The sequence below is a fragment of the Amia ocellicauda genome, chromosome 16 (assembly GCF_036373705.1).
Source record: "Amia ocellicauda isolate fAmiCal2 chromosome 16, fAmiCal2.hap1, whole genome shotgun sequence".
Taxonomy (NCBI): Eukaryota; Metazoa; Chordata; class Actinopteri; order Amiiformes; family Amiidae; genus Amia; species Amia ocellicauda.
Genome location: NC_089865.1, coordinates 2,011,462 through 2,032,327, shown reverse-complemented (window position 1 = coordinate 2,032,327; position 20,866 = coordinate 2,011,462). Strand labels below are relative to the sequence as shown.

Genomic DNA, 20,866 nt, shown 5'->3' with positions numbered 1-20,866 from the left:
GTCAGTTTGGTGTCAAACGCACACGGAAGCCTCTTCAGTAATTAGCAGCTAATTAGGAACAGGGAACAGCTGCTGGTGGAGTTTTAGCCATAAACAGGTTCTGTAAACAAAGCTTATCAATCTCAACAAATTTATTATCCACCTTAACAAACTGTCAGGGATTCCTCCGCCAGCTGTGCGAGGAGCGCGTCCACAGCTGGAACGCCGGCGCACAGGAAGCCACTGGGGGACGATATTCCACGCGACACAGGGACCGGGAGATTACGGGCAATTACGTTAAATAATTAAACATCACAAGCAAGGGCATAATATTAGAGAACAACACGGCGTCGACGCCAACAGGACAAAACTTTCTTCAGTGGCATGATGCAACTGCCACCGACTGCAGGAAAGTGAAACTCATGGGCTCCAACCTGACTGCATCAGAGACACGCCTGGAACCAAACCAACCAACCAGGAAGCAAATAAAACTGTGAGAAAGCATGAAATTAGACAGGCGGGCAAGAGAGAGAACAGCAGGAGTCGCCTTCCTGTCCATGGCCCTGGCTATAGCAAACATACACCAACACACAGATACACGCATGCACCGACACACAGACACTGGTGGATGGAGTCTCTGTCAGCAGCAGCAACTTCTAACAACCCCACCCACCACCCGCCGCCACACTGCGCAGGAGCCGCTCGGCGGTGAAGCTCTGCACTCCCCACCCTCATTATAGGTGCCCTCGCCCTCACCACTTCGCATGTTTTAATGAGGCGCATGTTCTCACGTCCTAATGAAGGCAATTTTGAAAGGATTTATTGTAGCTGAGAGCCAAGTAACTTAGTAACCTTGTGTAAGAGTGTTAGAACAATAAGCCGATAATGAGAGCGCAGTGCCGGCTAATATACTGCGCCGGGAGTACCCATGCCGAGCCGCGGCCCCCACACGGCCCGGACGCTGCGCTCATCTCACCACGGCTCCAGAGCGGCGGGCCTCAGGGGGGTGGGTGGGAGCGCAGGGGACAACACGGCCACGTGGCGTGACGGCAGCAAGAAATAAGGGGCGGTGAAGCGCATGCAGGCCAGAGACAAACCCGCCAGGCCCAAAGAGCGGCGCCCCAAGGTGGGCAATTCACACATTGGACTGGATCCAGAGAGGGAGCACATCTTTGCCTCGACTCGAATCGCTTCCGGTGTTCAGGCTACCAAGACAGGGGCCGCCCCAGAGCACTCGGCGTTACGGCTTATAAGCCTTCAACAGGAGCGACCACGTGTATGGAAAGCTATCTGGTAAACGTATTCAGGTGACGTCATTAAACTACGTCATAATCAGCCATCGTTACAGCAAAGGAATCAAACAAAGAACCTCAAAAACACAACCAGTCCAAAAGGACACCAAGAGGCAAAACAGCAACCAATGACAACAAACAAACAGAAGAATATTTCAAACCGTTGGCTAGAGGAGAATGAACACGACGCACCGACAGACCACATGACTCAAGCAGTCCAGGAAAAGGTAAAAATCGGTCTGAAACGATCCGATTCTAAGATCACTGTCTGGATTAAAAGTTCTGAAAAATGGGCCCTTGACGTGAATCCGAAGCCAGGCTTGTTGCACTGTACTGTGAGAAAAACTACAACAGCATATCATGGTATATTACTTGAGGAAAAACTGGTTAAGGGCATCTGCTAATAAATCCATCATCATCATAATAGGTGGCTCGGCAGATACAATCTCGGCAGCACAGGCTATTCAAAGGGACTTGGATAATAAAGGGACTCAGATGAAATTCAATGTGAACAAGTGCAAGGTCTTACATGCAGGTAACTAAAATGTCCACTATAATGACACTATGGGAGGAATAGAACTAGATGAAGTAACGCATGAGAAAGACCTAGGAGTCTACGTGGACTCCTCACTTTCTCCATCCAAACAATGTGGGGAAGCAATAAAAAAGGCAAACACGATGCTAGGGTATATTGTCAAAAGTGTAGAGTTGAGATCAAGGGCAGTGATGTTCAGACTGTACAATGCACTAGTTAGAGCTCATCTGGATACTGTGGACAGTTCTGGGCTCCTCACTTCAAGAAAGATATCACTGCTCTAGAGGCAGTTCAGAGGAGAGCAACCAGACTTATTCCAGGTCTGAAGGGAATGTCCTACTGAGAGACTGAGGGAACTGAACCTTTTCACCCTGGAACAGAGGAGACTACGTGGGGACTTGATCCAAGTCTTCAAAATCATGAAAGGCATCGACCACATCAAACCAGAGGAGCTTTTCCAGATCAGCAGGGACACACACACCCGGGACACAAATGGAAATTGGGCTTCAAGGCATTCAAGACAGAAAACAGGAGACACTTCTTCACACAGAGAGGCGTCACAATCTGAACAAACTCCCCAGCGATGTGGCTGAAGAGACAATTTGGGAACATTCAAAAACAGACGGGATAGGATCCTTGATCACTTAGTTATTAATGGACACCAAACCAGCACGATGGGGCGAATGGGCTCCTCTCGATTGGACACTGTTATGTTCTTATGTTCTAATAATAATGCTCACAGAGGAAGATGGGGGGGAACTGCATTTGATCAAATATATGCAAACCTGTCTTTCTAACACCCTCCCCCCCCACCCTTCAGAAATAAAGCCATAATAAAACCGCACTTGAAAACAAAAGCCCGAAACACAAACACACAATTATGCCATTTAATTCTTCTCTGAAACACAGAAGTGTGGATAATTGCGAGCAGGTAGGCAGGGCCGGGCGCCCTGGCACCGCGGGGTTAAGGAACACATCACGTATAATTGGATCGCCAGTCTGGAGCCCTGGCTGGGGAAGCAGATGCCACGGCCAAGAGAGAGAAAGAGTGAGAGAGAAAGAGTGAGAGAGAGAGAGAGAGAGAGAGAGAGAGAGGGGGAGAGGCAGATCGAGAGAGACACACTCGAAACAGGAAAGACCACAGGGAATTATCAAATCAATTAACATCCAATTCCGAAATTAATTTCTGCCTCGTGCCTCTGAGCAGAAACTGTTCTGTTTTATTTTAGCCAGCTATAAGCGGCTCATTATCGTCCTGGCAGGCTCTGGTTATAGTGTTGGTAAAACATTACCGCGCGTCTCCAGTGTCCAATTACGGCGAGGACTCCGCGCGCCGGGGCTGCCTTCGCTGATCTGAGCGCCGTCGCCGGCCTTTTATTTTCATTCTTCATTTCCGTTATCTTCCAAGCGGGAGGCATCGGTCATGCCCACTTTGCAACAACAAGAGCCGGCGTCCCTCCAGTCCAGAACTTCCCCAACATCTGCCCTCCACCCCCCTTTCAGTGGGCTTCGGCACAGAGCGGGGGCGGGGGGGGCAGCAGCAGGACGCCAGCGCGGCACGGGGTCACCGAGCGGTCACTGAGCCGTCAGCCTCACAATGCAGTGAGCGGACAGACGCCTCGCTCATGGACGGCCCACCGAGTTTTTGTAACACCGACCTAAGAGACTGGAAAACCAGACTGGAACTATGTCTCTCTGTCTCCCTCTCAATTTCTGTCTGTCTCTCTGTCTGTGGATCTCTCTCTGTCTCGCTCTGTTTGTCTGTCTCTGTCTCGCTGTCTCTGTCTTTGTCTGTCTCCCTTTCTCTCTCTCCCCGTTTCTCTCTCTCTGTCTTTCTCCCCATCTCCGTCTCCCTGTCTCTCTCTCCATCTCTGCCTCTGTCTCCCTCTTGCTCCGTCTGTCTGTCGCTCTCTGGTCCAGTATGCTGAATTCTGCAGCAGGTGCTGGCAAACCTTGGCCAGGACTCCTTTTTCTCTTTTCTTCTTAGTTTTCTTTTTAAAAAGCAAAAGCTGTAACTTGCTCCTGGCAGATGAGCCGTCGAGTCTGTGGTGTTAAATGGCAGTTTAGTGGGACGCATTCAAAAGCACTTATTCAATCCTCCCCACCCCTGGGGCAGTGCTCCTGCCCCGCTCCGGCCCCCCGCCAGTCTATAACACTGAATAAAACCTCGGTCTCAGCAGCGCTGGGCTGGATCGAAACACTGACGGATGTGCGGATAAGAGGACAGGTGTGCTGTGTAAGACCCGCGCGGCGGCCTGGCAGCCCCATCACGTATCTCTAATCGGGGGCGACGCCGAGGGGATGAATCTCCCATCGATACGGCACAGCGCTGCGTCACCAGAGAAACGACACGCCTGAAGCTGAAGAGAGTCGAGCAGCTGAAGACAACAGCAGCTCTGGAGAACGGAAGAGACCAGATAAACTCAAAAATGATAACGTAATAATAATTCCTTGTTGTCTTGTTTGTTGTGGTTAATCTCAGACGGACTGGATCCCTTTGACCTTCACTGGATCTGGACAGACACTCAAGGTCAGCCGCTCCCCAATCACCACATCAGATGGCTGCCCCCCAGGACTGGGCTGTCCACACAGGAGACAGGAGCCGGGGACAGCGTCTCATCAGAGGAGACAGCGAGGCGCAAACCGAGATGATCAAGGAAACTCAAAACAGACACACAGACACAGACGCACTCAAAACACACACAATCAAACACTCACACAAACACAAAGACACACACACAATCAAACAACCACACACGCTCGCACTCACCAGCTCCACAGCTGTCCTGCCATAAATAGCCCTCCCATCTGCCACCAACGATTTGCATGTCACCTTCGCCAGCCTCATTTGTACTTCATTAACTGCCATTGACTTAACAAGATTTATGCAAATGGCGCCGCGGGACGCCGGGCCCCCGCTGCCGCGCGCTGATTATGTGTGTACAACTACAGCGCCATGAAAAATTAATAGAGCCGCGGCCCCCCCGCAGCCAGAGACACTTTCTTCTCTCTCTTTAAACAATGCGTCATGAGAGCATTTAGTGACTGTTTATTTATTTACTTAATGTTTGTTCGTTTGTTTGTTTGGATGTTTGTCTTTGTTTAGTTGTGTGTGTCTGTGTGAGTGTGTGTGTGCGTCACATAGCACTTCAAAACCTCCCTCTCATCTGCATCAGCCACCTCCTCAGAAACCAGAGGAGCTTTTCCAGACCAGCAGGTAACACGCACCCGGGGACACAAATGGAAATTGGGCTTCAAGGCATTCAAGACAGAAAACAGGAGACTATTCTTCACACAGAGAGGCGAATGGGAATTTGTTTTCATCGTCCAGAAGTTGACACTGAGAACCCATGAGCCTCACACTGTCCCTGTAGTTCCCATGATCCTCTCTAAGGCCGATGCATTTCCACTGAAATGTTATCTGGGACTCAAACGCAATTGTCCAAACTCGCAGTGCAGGTATCGATGGACACACAGAGGAATACATTCAGTAACCCCACCCGTCACGTCACATTATTACTAAAAAATTAATTAAAAACTCAGACTAAATCACAGCTACCCAAACCCCCCTGTGCTTCACAGTCTCACTGGGCACCACTGTCAACCATCAACCCGACCCTGCTGGATGGCGAACTAGGGCAGGGGGCCCGAGAGACAGGCAGACATGAACCCAAACCCAGGCCTTGCAGCAGAAGCGTTTCGGCAGCAGGACACCCCAGGTCGTGGGGAACAGCCCCTCCAGATGATGGCCGTATGAATATTTTAAGCACGGGAACAGAGGGAGGTGTCGTTCGGGCCTCCGCGTCCCGGCTGCGGGGGGATGTCAAAGGCGGCAGGTGGCCCGGGACGGCAGCGCGTGGCCGGCAGGAGCCCTCGCCACTGAACGACCCCCGGGTGGGCTCTCCAGCGCTCCGAGCGGTGCGTACCACAGCTGTGCGGCGCTAACGAGAGCAGAGCTCGAGTGTACAGGGGACCCTAATCACAGCCGCAATTTGTTCATTAGCAAATTACAAACAAGGCCCCATCGAGGCCGTGAGAAGGGGTGATTAGCAGCACTAATTGCCTCATTCTTACACTGCAGCTGAAACACCCAGGCATGCGTCTCACACACACACACACACACACACACCCCGTCTCTCCTCCTCACACAATAAACGAAGGCCGATCTCAAACGCTCCCCTCAGATCGCAGGGGGCCCCCGAGCCGCTATGATTCTCCCCCTGTCGAGAGTGATGTCCCAATCAAAGCCCCGGCGCACAAGAAAGGCCGCGCTTCTGAAAGGGAAGCTGGGGACCGAGAGACGGGTCCATATGCGGCCCGGCAGACTGCACTTCATTAGAGCCTGCGCTTCCCCCTTCTTCTCTCCGCTTTCAGAGAGAGAGAGGAACAATAATATAAATAAATAAATAAATAAATAAATAAATAAAAAGCCCCCTTCCCACTCCTTATCCTAATGATCTCGTTCCAATCCTCTCGAGCCCCACGCTCTAATTGATGTCAAGTGTGCTCCCTTCGCCGCTCGTCAGCGCGCCGGCATCAAACGGGCCCCGTGTCGGAGCGGCGCCGGATCGCAGGCGGCGGCGGCGGCAATAGGCTCGGCGCCGGCCCCAATTACGGCGGCACAGACGGCGCCCGGGAGCGTACCTGCTTAATTGGGATAGCGCGGCCGCTTCCAATGCTGTCCGCGCGGCCCTCCACGCCTTTCTTCTCCTTGTCGGGCTCATTGCCTTTGCGAGACTGTGGGGGGGAAAGACAGTATTTAAAAACTATTAGCTTGTTTAAGAAAAATAAATGAAAAAACATTGCTTTGTCTTGTTTGGTTTAGCTGTGGGATCTTTTACCATTGTCATCTTTCCTGTAATAGATATATACAGACGGGTGACAAATGAAAGGAAAAACCAACAGTGTCTCAGTGAGGTGTTGGGCACCACGAGCCCCAGAACAGCTTCAATGCTCTTGGCACAGATTGTACGAGTCTCTGACTCTACTGGAGGGATGGACACCATTCTTCCAAAAGATATTCCCTCATTTGGGGTTTTGATGATGGTGGTGGAGAGCGCTGTGTAACACGTCGGTCCACAATCTCCCATAGGTGTTCAACTGGGTTGAGATCTGGTGACTGTGAAGGCCATAGCATAAGAGTCACATCATTTTCATACTCATTCCAGGGCATTGTCATCCTGGAAGAGACACTCCCATCAGGAGAGAAATGTGTCACCATAGGATAAAGGTGATCACTCAGAATAACTGTGTCATGATTTGCAGTGACCTTTCCCTCTAAGGGGACAAGTGGACCCAAACCATGCCAGGAAAATGCCCCCTCACTGTAGGGTCCAGCAGTCAGGCCTGTCCCGTTCTCTTGGTGTCCCACACATGCACTCGCCCACTTGTCCAGAACACGAGCCAGTTCGTCTGTGTGACTGAAGCTCCTGCCATTCGTGCCCCAATAATGCCCCCTCTTTCACAGTCACTTAGATCCTTTCCTCTTGCCATCTTGATCCAAAATGGAGGTCAACTGGGCTGCTCAGCATTTGTATACATGCACAGAGCAGGATAGGATGTTAATTGCTTAATTGTATCATGCAGTTCACCTGTTTGGAGGATATGTTCCTCCACTCATTAATTCAGGTTTTTCCTTTAATTTGTCACCTGTCTGTATATATGAGTGATGCTCCACCAAAAAAACAGTAAAAAGTCACAAATACCGTGTTCTCAACACTGGGAAAACAAGTAAAATGGGTTTCTATAGAATCGATTTTGAGTTTTTTGTGTTTTTCGTACACTAGAACATCTTAACTTTATTTTTGATGACTTTTAAAAAAAATATAACGTAAGTGCTGTAAACCGGACATTTCTTGAAGAATAGTATTTTACATGGATTCTCTCAAAAAAGACGTAAAGTTCAGTCACTTAACTATAATACTCCAGTAAATGGGGTAAAAATGACGAAAACACGGGAGAAACACGCCATTTCCACATTTTACATGCAAATACAGTCTGGGTAATTATCCTGAAATGACGCTTCATAGTTAAAGACAATGCGGGGCGGTGTTTTTCCTATCCGCGCTGTGCTCTCTATCGGTGTGGGTCGGTTCTGCGCTGCTTGGTGCGGTGCCGGGTTCTGGGGCACTCACAGTGAAGAGGTTGGAGCGGCGCTTGGACTGCTTGCGGACGGGGGTGGGCGTGTTGGCCGTCTGAGGGACGTCGATGCGCAGCTCCTTCTGGCTGGTGCTCGGCGTGGAGGGCACGGAGGAGGAGTAATCGCTCAGACTGCCGCCCCCGTTGCTCGTCTGCGGAGAGAGGGAGAGAGAGAGTGAGACGGAGCTGATGGTTACCGAAAAGTTAAAGAGTTAATAACCTATTAAATGAGAGAGTTCACCAGACACCCCCGACCCAACAGAAGCTACAGTACAGTCAGGAACTACAGTGTGTGTCCCTTACCCAGAATGCACTGCTCTCACATGGTCGGTGTTGCATGTTGTGTTTATATATCTAGCGGACAGACGACATGCTAACTTCATGGGCCGTGAGGATGACTGTAAACTAAAAAGAAACGGAGCTGAGGATCGGGAATGTGATCGTAAACCTTTCCACTAATCTGCTGGATTCGCCCGCCTGTAATAAATGAGCTGCACTGACACAACCACAGAGAGGGAGAGAGGGAGAGAGGGATAGTGTTACAGTGCCGGTGTGCGGTCGTGTGTGCAGTTGTGCGGTTGTGTCGCAGTGCCAGCGTGTGGTCGTGTCGCAGTGCCGGTGTGTGTGCAGTTGCGTGGGCGCGTCGCAGTGCCGGTGTGTGTGCAGTTGCGTGGGCGGGTCGCAGTGTTGCCGTGCGGCGCCCACCTGGCTGATGTGCACGGCGGAGACGGGCGCAGAGCAGACAGACGAGTGGCTGGGCGAGTTGGGCAGCGATTTGCAGGGCCCGATGGACAGCTGCTGCTTCTTCCTGGTGGCCACGATCTTCTGGGCAACTGCAACACAGACAGAATAAACAGTTAGACACAACTACACAACGCAGACGGCCGGAGCTGGGCTTTAGACACAACTACACAGCAAGGACACTGAAGCAGCACAGGAAGACACTTAGTCACGATCAGAAGTTCCCACTGCTTATGAACAGCTGCCCCACTCCAGATGTGCCCTCTCCCACATCCCTCTCTCTCTCTCTCTCCCTCCATCCCTCGCTCTCTCTCAGTCTCACAACACCGCGCTCGGTGGGAGCAGCAGAACGTGGGCACACATAAAATATCAACTGCGCCACAGAGTTCCAGGGGGCTCGGGGTTTTCGAGGCGCTGACGGAGGGGTGAGGGGGCCGGTGAAACGCCAGGCCTGACCGGCCCACGGCCCCTGCAGGAGTGCTGACGCAGGGGGATGGTATCGACGTGTTAATTTCCTCGTCCGTCTCGTCTCCGGGACGCCTGGGACAGCTCTGCGGTGCGGCTACCCACGCGGGGGGGAGATTTGTTACGACTACAGACTCTGCAATTATTTAACAATTATTACGGCCCTCTGTCTTGAGCGCTTCATTATTCTTCGGCTGATCGGGCTATTATCATATCGAAAGGGCAACATGAATTAATCCCACTCCATACGGCCTATTGATCCCAGCTCTGTCTGCCCATAATCACTGAAAAATTGCAGCCGAATATCGAAACACTTTGTCATTTCGGATCTATTGACATGATCGATCAATTTTTAAGGGCGGGGGGGGGAAGTGCCGGTTGCATTTCAGAATTTCTTTTTTAATCATTACACGATGAGGCAGGGTTTAAGAGGGAAGGTCGAGAGGAAAAGGCCAGGGGAGAATTAATCTTTATTTTTTAATTAGGAGTGTGTTGTATTTCTTTTTGGTTTGGTTTCTTCCCCCCCACCCCACAATACCTCTGGGAGCAGCTCACTCAAGGGGCTGGAGCGCACTGGCAGCTCACCTCTCCTAGGAAGGAGTTGAATTTGAGGAACTGCAATCAACTGAATTCAAAAATACTGACTGGGGGGAAATATTTGTGCCTACTGAGTGGCATTTGACTGTGACTGTAAATAAAGATAGAACACAAAAGAGAGAGAGAGAGAGAGAGAGAGAGAGAGAGAGAGGGAAATGATGCAAGCTAAGCATCTTCAGCAGCAATTCACATCTGTGTAGCACTAACTGGTGTGTAAACCCAGCATCTGGGAGAGAAGGGGTTAATTCCACCCATCATCTCCACCTCCCTCTCTCCATCCATCTCTCTCTCTCTCTCTGCCATTCGGTACCCCAATAAACCTCGCACACTTTCAATTTGTCGGAAATGAAGCTATTGTTTTAATTGGTCCTATTAAACTCCTGAAGTTTAATGACAGGCCAGCAATAAACATTTACCTTCAGGTGAGAGCGGGAGTCCAAGGGCATGCGTCTCTGTGGGACTGAGCCAAAGTCCCACAGGCCGCGCGGGACCGTAAAACTCGCACACAAGTTGCGTTTTTGTGCGTCTTCTCCCCCAGGGCCGAACTTGCATGGCTGCCCGAGCCCGGCCTGCTGTGAGACGGAGCCACTGGGGCCCAAGTCACGCCTGGAACTAACGGCCCTTTCCACTAATTGAGCAAGAGGAAAGACTCCCTTACGTTACATAAAATCGACCACCAGGCACGTGCACAAGACGAGCTCCTTCACCACCGGGCCAGAGCCCAAGACCAACACAGCGTCTTACTGCGGCCAGCTGTGGGGGAGGGGCCTGAATCTGCACCTGCGTCCGTCCCTGAACATCTGGAGTGGAAATGCATCCCCCTCTCCGAGCCCAGAGCGGCACTGCCCAGCCAGCCAGGGGGGTGAACAGTGGCTGGCAGAGGCAAAATAATGACCTCAACAAAGAAGAGTGCACTGTGATCGAGAGAGAGAGAAAAAGCGAGAGTGCAATGGTAGAGAGAGAGAGATGGTAGTAAGAGAGAAAGAGAGAAGAGAGGGTAGTGACACACACGCACCGATGACCAAAAAAAAAGTCGTGTTTCCTCCCTTCTTGCATTTCTACACAAAGAACCTCAACACACAGAGGTCAATAGGTCAGCCTGGGGTCAAGGGTCAGCTCGACTGCACTTCACAGCGTACGGTAAATCATGGTAGTTGCTCTCAAGCTGCTGCCCTCGAATTGTCACTGCGGAGCGGCTAAACACTGCAAGCACGGTGTCCATTACAGCCGCCAGTGCCAGCCGCCCCCCACAGCTGCACAGTGCCACGGCGGAAGGGCAACACCCCCCGGCCGAACGAGGCGACCGACGGACACACGGCCACCCCTCTCTGGGCCCGTGCGCTCGCAGGGAGACGCGTCGGGCTGTATATTACTTTAAGTGTTAAGAACAGTTATGATAAGACCGTGTTAAATATTTAAACTGCGCGGCTAATACCATTTAACTTTAACCATCAATCTCTGTTCCCTCTTGAGAGCTGGCCATTTATCCTAATGGAAACGCATCACATTCGATCAGATTTATGACAGCTCCCGCGAAGAGAGGGGGCGAGGGAAAAGAAACGAGCGCCCGAGTGACGGTGAGGAGGCCACTGTCCTCGAATGCTCGGCAGCCAGGTCCTCATAAAGCATGGCACTACGATGGTGGTAAATAATACTGATTATGATTATCACCTCTGCTGCTGCTGCTGTTGTTATTGCAGCGGGGGCCCGTACTAGTGCCGCGCTCCAGTTCGCTTTGCTCTGAACGCACCGGCCTGCTCTCCAGCCCGATAGGAGCAGACTGGACTCCTGATTAAATCAAACCCACCCGCTTGCCCCCACACACAGCTGATTAAGAGGACCACGGAAACAAAACCTGATCACCGTCCAAACTTCTCACACGTATCCGAGAGTGCCAAGACCCTCAGAGCGTGTACAGAACAAAACCACGGCAGACGCAAACGAACGCAAAGCAACGTTTCCTACAGCCGATTAAGCCAACACAGAACGGCACGGAGAATAAATACAGGTGTCCTCGTTAAAGACAGACGGGACGAGAGAGAGATTATTTTAAAAAGCAGCAAAGCCTTATTCAGCAGCACTGACAGGAGTGGCTTTAAAAACAACAACAACAACACACAACCACCTGAAGTTTAACCAGACGTGTTCCTCAGTGTTTATAGTGCCTCGAACTCGAACGCACGGTCTCAGTGACTCGAGGAGAGGAACAAAACAAAACAGATCTATAAATATATATGGGGGGCCACTGACAGCACCTCAACCCTGCTCCCTGGGGCCCTTGGCCGGCGCGCTGCGGCCACGCCACACTGCGCCGTCTGGAGGAGGCCGGGGAGGTGCGTACCCCCCCCACGCGCTGCTCCAGAGCCCCGGTGCAATGTAAAGCCCCGGCCCTAATGTAAAGCATAGCTATTAATAACCCATACTTCACTCCGTTTCAAAAGAAATCATTAGTGCTGTCCGTCATCGTTAGACACCCAGCTTTCATCCACATGACAAATAATTAGTGCACAGCCCCGCTGCTGCCCGCACTGCTGCCACCTGGGGGCCACGCGGTGCCACGGCGGCACGGGGACGGGGATTCAGAGAGCAGGCTGAGATCTCTCTCTCTGTATTTATTTATGTATTTGATGTGATTGATATGAAAGTCAGCTGTGTTATATATTAAAGTGTTTGGTAGTTAAACCACAGAGCACCGCTGTCAGGACGCTCAGCTGGGAACAGGGGAGCACTACACACAGACACACAGACAAAGACACACACACACACAGACACATAGACACACATACACACACACAGACGCACACACACAGACACACACAGACACACATACACAGACACACACACACAGACACACAGAATAGGGACAAGAAGCACCAGGTAGTCTGGACCAAGAAAAGCAACAGATCTGCTATTAAGGGAGTAAAGAAAACTAGGTTTTAGTCAGACATGGCACACTGCGGAGAAACAGGGCTTTCAGGAAAATACACACAGAGATGAGAAAGAAAAGAGGGAGAGCAACAGGAAGGGGGAGAGGGAGAATGAGAGATCCTAGAGAGAGAGAGAGAGATGAAGGAAATAAAAAGGGAAACTAAGAGTGGGAGAAGGAAAGGTAGACAGAGGATGAGGAGGAGAGAGCGAGAGAGACAGGAAGCAGGAGAGGGGCAAAGAGAGGAGAGAGAGAGTGAGGGAGGCCGCCTGTGTGGAGACGGCTAACCTTTTCCCCCGCAGATGCTCAGCGGAGCGGACAGGCGCGGGAGTGGCGGTGGCCGGGCCGGCGCGTCCCGGAGAGTTCATTACAGCCCTGTCAGGTCCGTTAGCGGTGAAACGCTATAAATATTAGCTAATGAGTCATAAAGAGCGCGTGTCACAGGAGCCGCCCGCGAGGGACCGGGGGAAAAGGTCAGCGTTGTACCTCACTTACGGCCCAGTAATTAAACAATTCCCGAGACCTGCTCTCGTGTCTGCGTGACCCTCGCTCACCCCCCCCTCCATCTGACTTGCCGGGGTCCCCGGGGGGGGGCAGCATCTGAGACCGGAGGACGGGGAGGTGGGGGGGCAGGAGGAGAGGGACGGCACAGCTGGCGGAGGGCTGTGTTTGTTTATTCTGCGGCCGTTGGGCCCGTCGCCTGATGAGCGAAAGGGTGATACTGATCCGGGACGACGCACAGTTCAGTTTGTTATCAAAACACTCCAGAACTCATTTGTTTTAATCACACGCCCGACCAGGGGGTCGCCGAGCGGGAGGCGGAGGATCCGTGCCAGAGCTCCGCGGCCTCCCGTCGCTGCCCGCCTCGCTTCCTCCGCCTCCCGCTCGGCGATACGGATGTGCCGTTCGGCGTTACGCAGACCAGAGCCTGCGGCGAATGCCACTCCGGATGAGGCACCCTGTGCCGACCGCACGACCCACCTTCCGCCCTGGCAGCCCGGCAGATGGCACCACCACACGGCTCACCCCCTGTTGCTTCCAAAGAGCGAGAACCCAGCAGGGATGCTGCTGCCTTCAAAGGGAGGCTCTCGAATTGACCCGTATTCTGTTACAAACTGTTTTTATTTCATATTAATTTAATTAACTATGTATCATTAGTAGTTGTAGTAACAGTTTTAAGAGTACTCACAGTACTACTCAATCACAAGAAAACTCAGATGCTGCAGCACAAACCAGTGACAATTATTTTTATCATCATCGTCATCGTTAATCACAGTAATGACCTTTAAAGCCCGCTCGGCCCTCGCACCTCTCTCCCCGTCCCGTACAGCGTCGTCGGCGTCCTTCGTTACCGAGCTCTAACGAGCCGCCCTGCTCTGTCCGCTCTGACAGGGCCGTGGCTGTGCGCGCGCAATGATAATTGGGATAATTAAATTAGCCGGTGAATGGATGCCCTCTCCCCCTCCCCCGTCTCCCCGCGCTGCCATCACACAACAAGACAATCCCTGACCCAATAAACCCCGCGTGCTTAATGGACTTGCAGTTTATTACTTATAACGCATATTACACGCTGTTTACATCAAGGCCTGTCCGGTGATTTAATCCAGACGGCAGAAGCTGCTCCTCGCAGTTGACCCTATTTAAATAAATTGCTTTTTCTTTTCTTTCGCAGGATGAATTATTATACATTTACTTAGATAACTGGACCAATTATTTTTAATGGTAAATGTGATGTATTTTTTAAAGCAGTAGTTTCTGCTCTCGGTCCCCCATTCTGAGCGCCGGTCTCTGCTTTGCTTTATGTAAATGAATGAGAGGTACACAAACGACAACGCGCTGGAGATAACGCACTTAACACAGACCTGGAGCTGCCCACGTCCGAGGAGAAGCGTCCAGATAGACAGACAGACACACACACGTGTACAGATATATATACACAGACACGTAGTTCACAGACACACATTTACAGACACACAGACACAGGAGTACATGCTTGACTTTAGTGTGCGTGCATCTTGTACACAACTGTCACACACACTGCCATACACACACACGGCCCGCCCCCTGCCGGGGAGCGCACCCCTCGCTGCATGTGTGAACGCTGTGCGGCGAACTCTTTTAGGTGCCGCTCTTGTAAACGTGTTTACAGTAATTAACTGTTGGCACTTGCCATCAAAATACATCATCACGTCTTCAGCCCAGGAAACTGCATTAGAGAGTTCCAGCAGGACTGAGTACGGCCGCCTCCAGAGACCGAGCCAGGAGGCCACAGGGGGGCAGGGAGGCCACGGGGGTGAGGCTCGGGGCCCTGCCGAGGGGTCCACCACACCAAGAACACACACTCACAACCCTCAGGGACCCAGCGCTGCGCAGGACACGACGACACAACCCAAAATCATGGAACAGGAAGTGGCACCAAGAATCCAGGAAAATCTTCTCAAGCCATGAAGGTAAAGAGACCCTTTAAACTAATGCTGAATATGTCTAATTGCACAATGGACCAAACATGCCAATTAAGTAATTGACAGAGTTCCAGTTGGAACAGAAAACAGAAGACACAGCCCCCCCCGCCGTCTTTGTCTTGGTAGCGAGCGCACAACACAGAGACTGGGGGCCAACTGCAGCTCTAATGGGGGAAGCCGTAATGAAAACCGCAATCACGCAATGGCAACCGTAACTGAGGCGCGCTGAAAACAAATCTCTATAATGGTTATTGCTCTTTGTTTCTGTTTTCCGCGATTTCTGCCGTACAATTGAGCAATAACTGTTATTAACAAGTACAATTCAATTAAGTCCCCGGCTTGTCGTGTTTATGTCCCTCAGAATGCCCTAATTAGGTAGATGCCCACGATCCTTCGTGCAGCAGCATAATTGCGCTGATTGACAATTACGGCAGCATTGTGAGCGGCACATTAGTGACGGCTCGGGCAAACTCCGTCCGCTCGCGTTCAGCAGATAACAAAGGAAGGGCTCTACCTTGATCAGAGCAATCTGCGTTAATTACACTTGAGTTCAAACATATCCGAGCCGTCCGTTACGGGCCGCGCATCCGGACGCACCGCGCCAGGCTCAATCACCGCCGTGCCGCCGCCCTGCCTGCCTGTCAAGGGCTGATCCAGGCGGCACATTCACCCCCTTCTTGTTTGGGTATGAACACCCAGCCACCCCAGCGCCGCGGCGGGCAGGAGGCGTCTGTTGACGATGCTCGGCCGGTGCAGCCGTGTGTTCAATTGACAGGGCGGCGTTTTAACGGTCATCTGTGATTAAAACTTGACCCCTGACCCCACACACTGGCACAGGAGCACAAGAGACATTTCAAAATATAAATAAATAAAAATGCTTCACAGAAATGTCTAATAAAGCAGATGCTCAATATTTTACATTATAAATTATACACACATGGTCTATTAGTTACTACAATTTTTTTTTACTACAAGTAGTTACTACTATTTTAATATTGGATCATTAATATAATAACTGCAGGAGGGCAAACCCAGGGAAAACATCTCCGCGCTTTTATACAATTCTCTGTTTATTCTCTCTCCTTCTGACTAAGACACAGTAAAGCATCTATCTGTAAGGGGAAGACATTAATAACAACAATAAGAGAGGACAGCTCTTCCCTGTCATTATTATTTTTAATAGCTCAAATCCCAAACTCAAAATTAAGGTCATGTGAATAAATAATAATGGCAAATGTAATGCTTTGATGGGAGCATTAGGCTAATTCAGGCAATCTAAACACACAGTGCAAACACACACATGAGCACACACTCTCTCTCTGACACACACACACACACAGTGCAAACACACACTCACACACACACTCTCTCTCTGACACACTCACACACACACACACTCACACACACTCTCTCTCTGACACACTCACACACACTCTCTCTCTGACACACACTCACACACACACACACACACTCTCTCTCTCTGACACACACACACACTCACACACTCTCTCTCTGACACACACTCACACACACACACACACACTCACACACACTCTCTCTCTGACACACACACACACACTCTCTCTCTCTGACACACACACACACACACACACACTCTCTCTCTCTGACACACACACACACACACACTCACACACACTCTCTCTGACACACACTGACACAAACACAGTGCAAACACACACACACAATCTCTCTCTGACACACACACACTCTCTCTCACTCTCACACACACACACACACTCTCTCTCTCTCTGACACACACACACACACACACACACTCTCTCTCTCTCTCTCTCTCTGACACACACACACACACAGTGCTTCAGGCAGAACACTGCTGTCAAGACACTGCAGCGACACGAAACATTAAAATAATCATTTTCAGCCTCATCAGTGAATTCCACTTTGCTGGATAATTAAAACACGTGATTAATTGAGGATAATGAAATGAAAAATGCAAGGAGACAGCGTCAGTAATAATAAGGGGCTTGGCCTTTTCTTGCTCCCATTCGCTGCAGCTGACAGACACAGCAGTGACACACACATGCGCACACACACTTATTCACAATTCAGAGTGTGCTAAACGACAGTACACTTCACTTCAGCCAAGCAGTGTCATAATTAATTGGATAATAACCAGGCATTTAGTGTATGGCCTAAATACTGCTTTGCAAACCGCTACACAGCACACAACACAGCGCTCAGACATGTTACACAAAACAGCGCAACATTATTGTCCTTAGTATCATAATCTGATTATTATTATAGATACAGATCCCTAACTGACAAAGCTCTGATATTTGTAGATGTCTTCACATTCACTACGTTTAAATATAGACGCTACGTCTCGTCTTGCTCTGTGCTTCAGAGGCTCGGGGGCGTCTGCGTGACGAGACCCCCATCAGACATCAGAGTGATAGGCACCGTCACGCACGGCACCAAGGTGCGGATGAGCTCATTATCGGCACAAACGGCATCACCGTGAGACACACGCGACCTCTGACCTCCGAGTTCACCCCTGGAGAAGCGACCCGAGGCGCTCCCTCCCTCTCCCACGACACCGAGACGCCCCTGTGGCTTCTACGCCCCAGATAAGCGGGCCGAGAGCTCCCCCCGGTGGATGCACCGATCCCGGCAGCCTCACCATCCTGGAAGACGCGCTCCACGTTGAGCCCGTAGGTGGCGCAGGTCTCGTAGTAGGTGCAGCGCTTCAGATCGGTGGACAGCTTGCGTGCCCGGGAGTCGTCGATCACGCGCGGGTTCGAGGCGCTGATGGCGTCTGGGGAAGCAGAGACACACAGAGTCAGGAAGTGCGTTGAACAGACGCACACGGACGACTACACGAAGGCAAACAGATACACAAACACAAAGTGGCGTTACACACACATACTGTTATTTATAGTGTTAAAGTGAACCAGACACAGTGATATGTTGGTAATTATTATTTTATCTATTTTGTTTAATTTCTTCTATTCTTTCGGGAGCAGAATTAATTCTTCTTGTGACTGAACTATTAAGAATACTGGTTGTAAATATCTAAGTTAATTGCAGTAAAAATAGTATTTCTTTACGTCTCGATTAATCGGTTTGTGTTTGTATAGCGCCCATCGCAGGGCAGCCAGAGGGCAGACAGATGACAGAAAAACAAAACCAACCTTAAACAATGTATACAATCAACCAAGATAACATAAATAAACCATGTATGTTTCTATTTGTACCATCTGTGCAATATGAGTGTTTGAACCGAAATCTGTCATCACCGCTGACTGTGAATCGGGAGACAGATCGTGAATGAGTGCGGCAGAGAGGGGCCACCTGCTGGGACCCTCATTCACTCCTCATTTCACCCCCCCACTAATAGTAAACTACACCCCTGTGCTCAGTGTCTGCGTTTCTTCTCGTCAGACACTTCTCTGCCTCACAGGTAGGCGGATGTGCAGCTGCGCAGAGAGCTCCCACACCGGGTCAGTCTTTTCATGTAGGCCAGAGCTTTGCATGGGTGTGTGGCGACACCTAGCGGTGATAACCTGCATCTGCCTCCACCGCTACGGATTTAATGTCTGGGATGGATGACGTGAGAACCGACAGCTCTGTTCGTATCAGAGGGACGAGGGAAGGACGGCCACCTGCACGGCACGGTCCAGACACGGCACTGCTGCCCTGCGAACTGGACTACAAATGACACGCTGCCCCCTGCACACAGGCCGCTCCTGCCCTTCTGCTCGGTGCAACTCTCCTCCCTACTGGTAACTGAGAGGTACGGCAGCCACATATATATTTAAAACATCGTAGTCTGTAATCCACATATATAATTTATACAGTGAGGTTAATTTCTACAACACATTTCAACATATACAATATGAGGATGAGACAAATATATCAAACAGACCTTGTGTGTTTTAAATACACAGGGGGGGGGCAACTTTGGCATATGAAAAATAAGGATCACAGATTTCTAACCACACATTAAAACATATAAATTTGCCTGAGGGACAGTATAGAGCAAGAGTCCCCAACCCTGCTCCTGGAGGAGCCCCTACCCTGCTGTTGATTACTTAATTGAACCCTTAATTGAAATAATCATTTCCAAAATATTTTTTAAATCAAAGCCTTTTAATGATTTTAAACAGTAGAGGTTAAGTTATAGAATTGTATACAGAACCTATTAAAGAACCAAGTCTCTTATTACACAATTTAAAAAGTAACATCTAAGCGGGTATAGAGTATATACACACTGCCTGCTAGAGAGAGGGAGGAGAGTTTATATTTGGGTTGTGTGAGAGTTGGGGAGGGAGATGTATGTATTCTGTATCATAGTTTATTTCTCAACTCAGTGGGTTTCCTCTCTCTGGGCACAAGGGGGCGCTGCGAGACCACGAGACCCGCTCATCTCAACACTAAACCCGGGCTGGATACGATCAAAATATCCATCTCTAGTCACACCAACGCTAACAATGCTTCATAAACACATCAAATATATGACAAAATAAAAGCCATTTCATATTACAAAGGGCAACCAAAACACTTCTGAAAAACTATTACATTCAGTTTAAAAACCAACGCTGTTCATCATCCATTCATCTGCGGCACTCAAACTCTCTCCGGCTCGGACTGGAATCGGACACTAGATGGCGCCGACGCCACAGTGAAGAGCAACAACAACTCGGTTTGCGATGCAAAGATGCCCGGTGACGAGAGAGACAGAGCCGTTTCCCCCGTGAGAAGCGATTCCAGCTGTAAAGAACTCTGAGCCCGTGCAGGACGGTCGGGTGAGGGGTGAGGGTTTGGGGTTTGGGGTTAAGGTCTCTCACCCTGCGTTCCCACCAGCACCAGCGGGAGGTCGGCCGTGTTGCGGTAGCTCGCCGTGTTGCGGTAGCTCGCCATGCGGCTGTAGTAGTGATACACAGTCTGGAAACTGTTCTCCTCCTCCAGACTGAACACAAAGATGACAGCGTCCACCCAGAGAGCGAACTGAGAGAGAGAGGGAGAAAAACAAAATAAAACGCATTGAAGTCAGCCACGTTGATGATTAAGAAACAAACTTTTGATCCATCAGAATCGAAATGAAGAACTTAACTGCAGAGGAGAGAGAAAGAAAATGGAGGCAGGAATACAGGAAAAGAGAAAGAAAAATGAAAAGAAGATCAATAAAACCTCAAGGAAAGGCTTTATACCTGCAGCTGTGGAAGATCAGGTAAATGTAATTCAATGTAATATTATATTTAAAATCAACACAGAACTGTCCCTGTACAGAACAGCTTTGGAAAGCGACAGTTATTCAGAAGTTTGAATTTGAAACGGGCAGTTGACAGCATCCATTTGAAAAAGATACTGAACTGAAAATTGAGAGAGAGAGAGAGAGAGAGAGAGGGAGAGGGATCACTGAGACAGACGTTTACACACATTATTATTACATTTCTTATCCAGGGCGACTGACAATTGTTACAATATATATCACATGACACCACCACCCATTTATAGAGCCGGGTCTGTACTGGAGCATTGTGGGTACCGTGCCGTGCTCACGGGTACCGCAGCAGCCCAGACACAGTCACGGTGCCACGCATCATCAGCCGCATTACAGATCCGGTGCAGTACCCACCTGCGCCTCGGGGGGGCCCCCTTCATCTCGGATCAGCAGCAGGTAGCTCTGCCCGTCGACCACGATCTCCTTCTTGAAGCGGCCCCCTGTGGAGAGAGGCAGGCAGTGAGG

General features: G+C 50.3%; 1 protein-coding gene across 3 annotated transcripts in view; it reads right to left on the bottom strand.

Annotated features, from left to right (window-relative positions):
• agap1 (ArfGAP with GTPase domain, ankyrin repeat and PH domain 1) overlaps positions 1-20,866 on the bottom strand; it is a 158,748-nt gene that overhangs the window by 59,219 nt on the left and 78,663 nt on the right. For all 3 annotated transcript variants that reach the window (XM_066688570.1, XM_066688568.1, XM_066688569.1), the window contains exons 4-9: positions 20,756-20,841; positions 19,965-20,124; positions 17,798-17,932; positions 8,650-8,777; positions 7,941-8,096; positions 6,451-6,543 (exon numbers count right to left, since the gene is read on the bottom strand). In XM_066688570.1, coding sequence (XP_066544667.1) covers positions 6,451-6,543; positions 7,941-8,096; positions 8,650-8,777; positions 17,798-17,932; positions 19,965-20,124; positions 20,756-20,841 — 758 coding nt within the window. The remainder of the gene's footprint in view (positions 1-6,450; positions 6,544-7,940; positions 8,097-8,649; positions 8,778-17,797; positions 17,933-19,964; positions 20,125-20,755; positions 20,842-20,866) is intronic.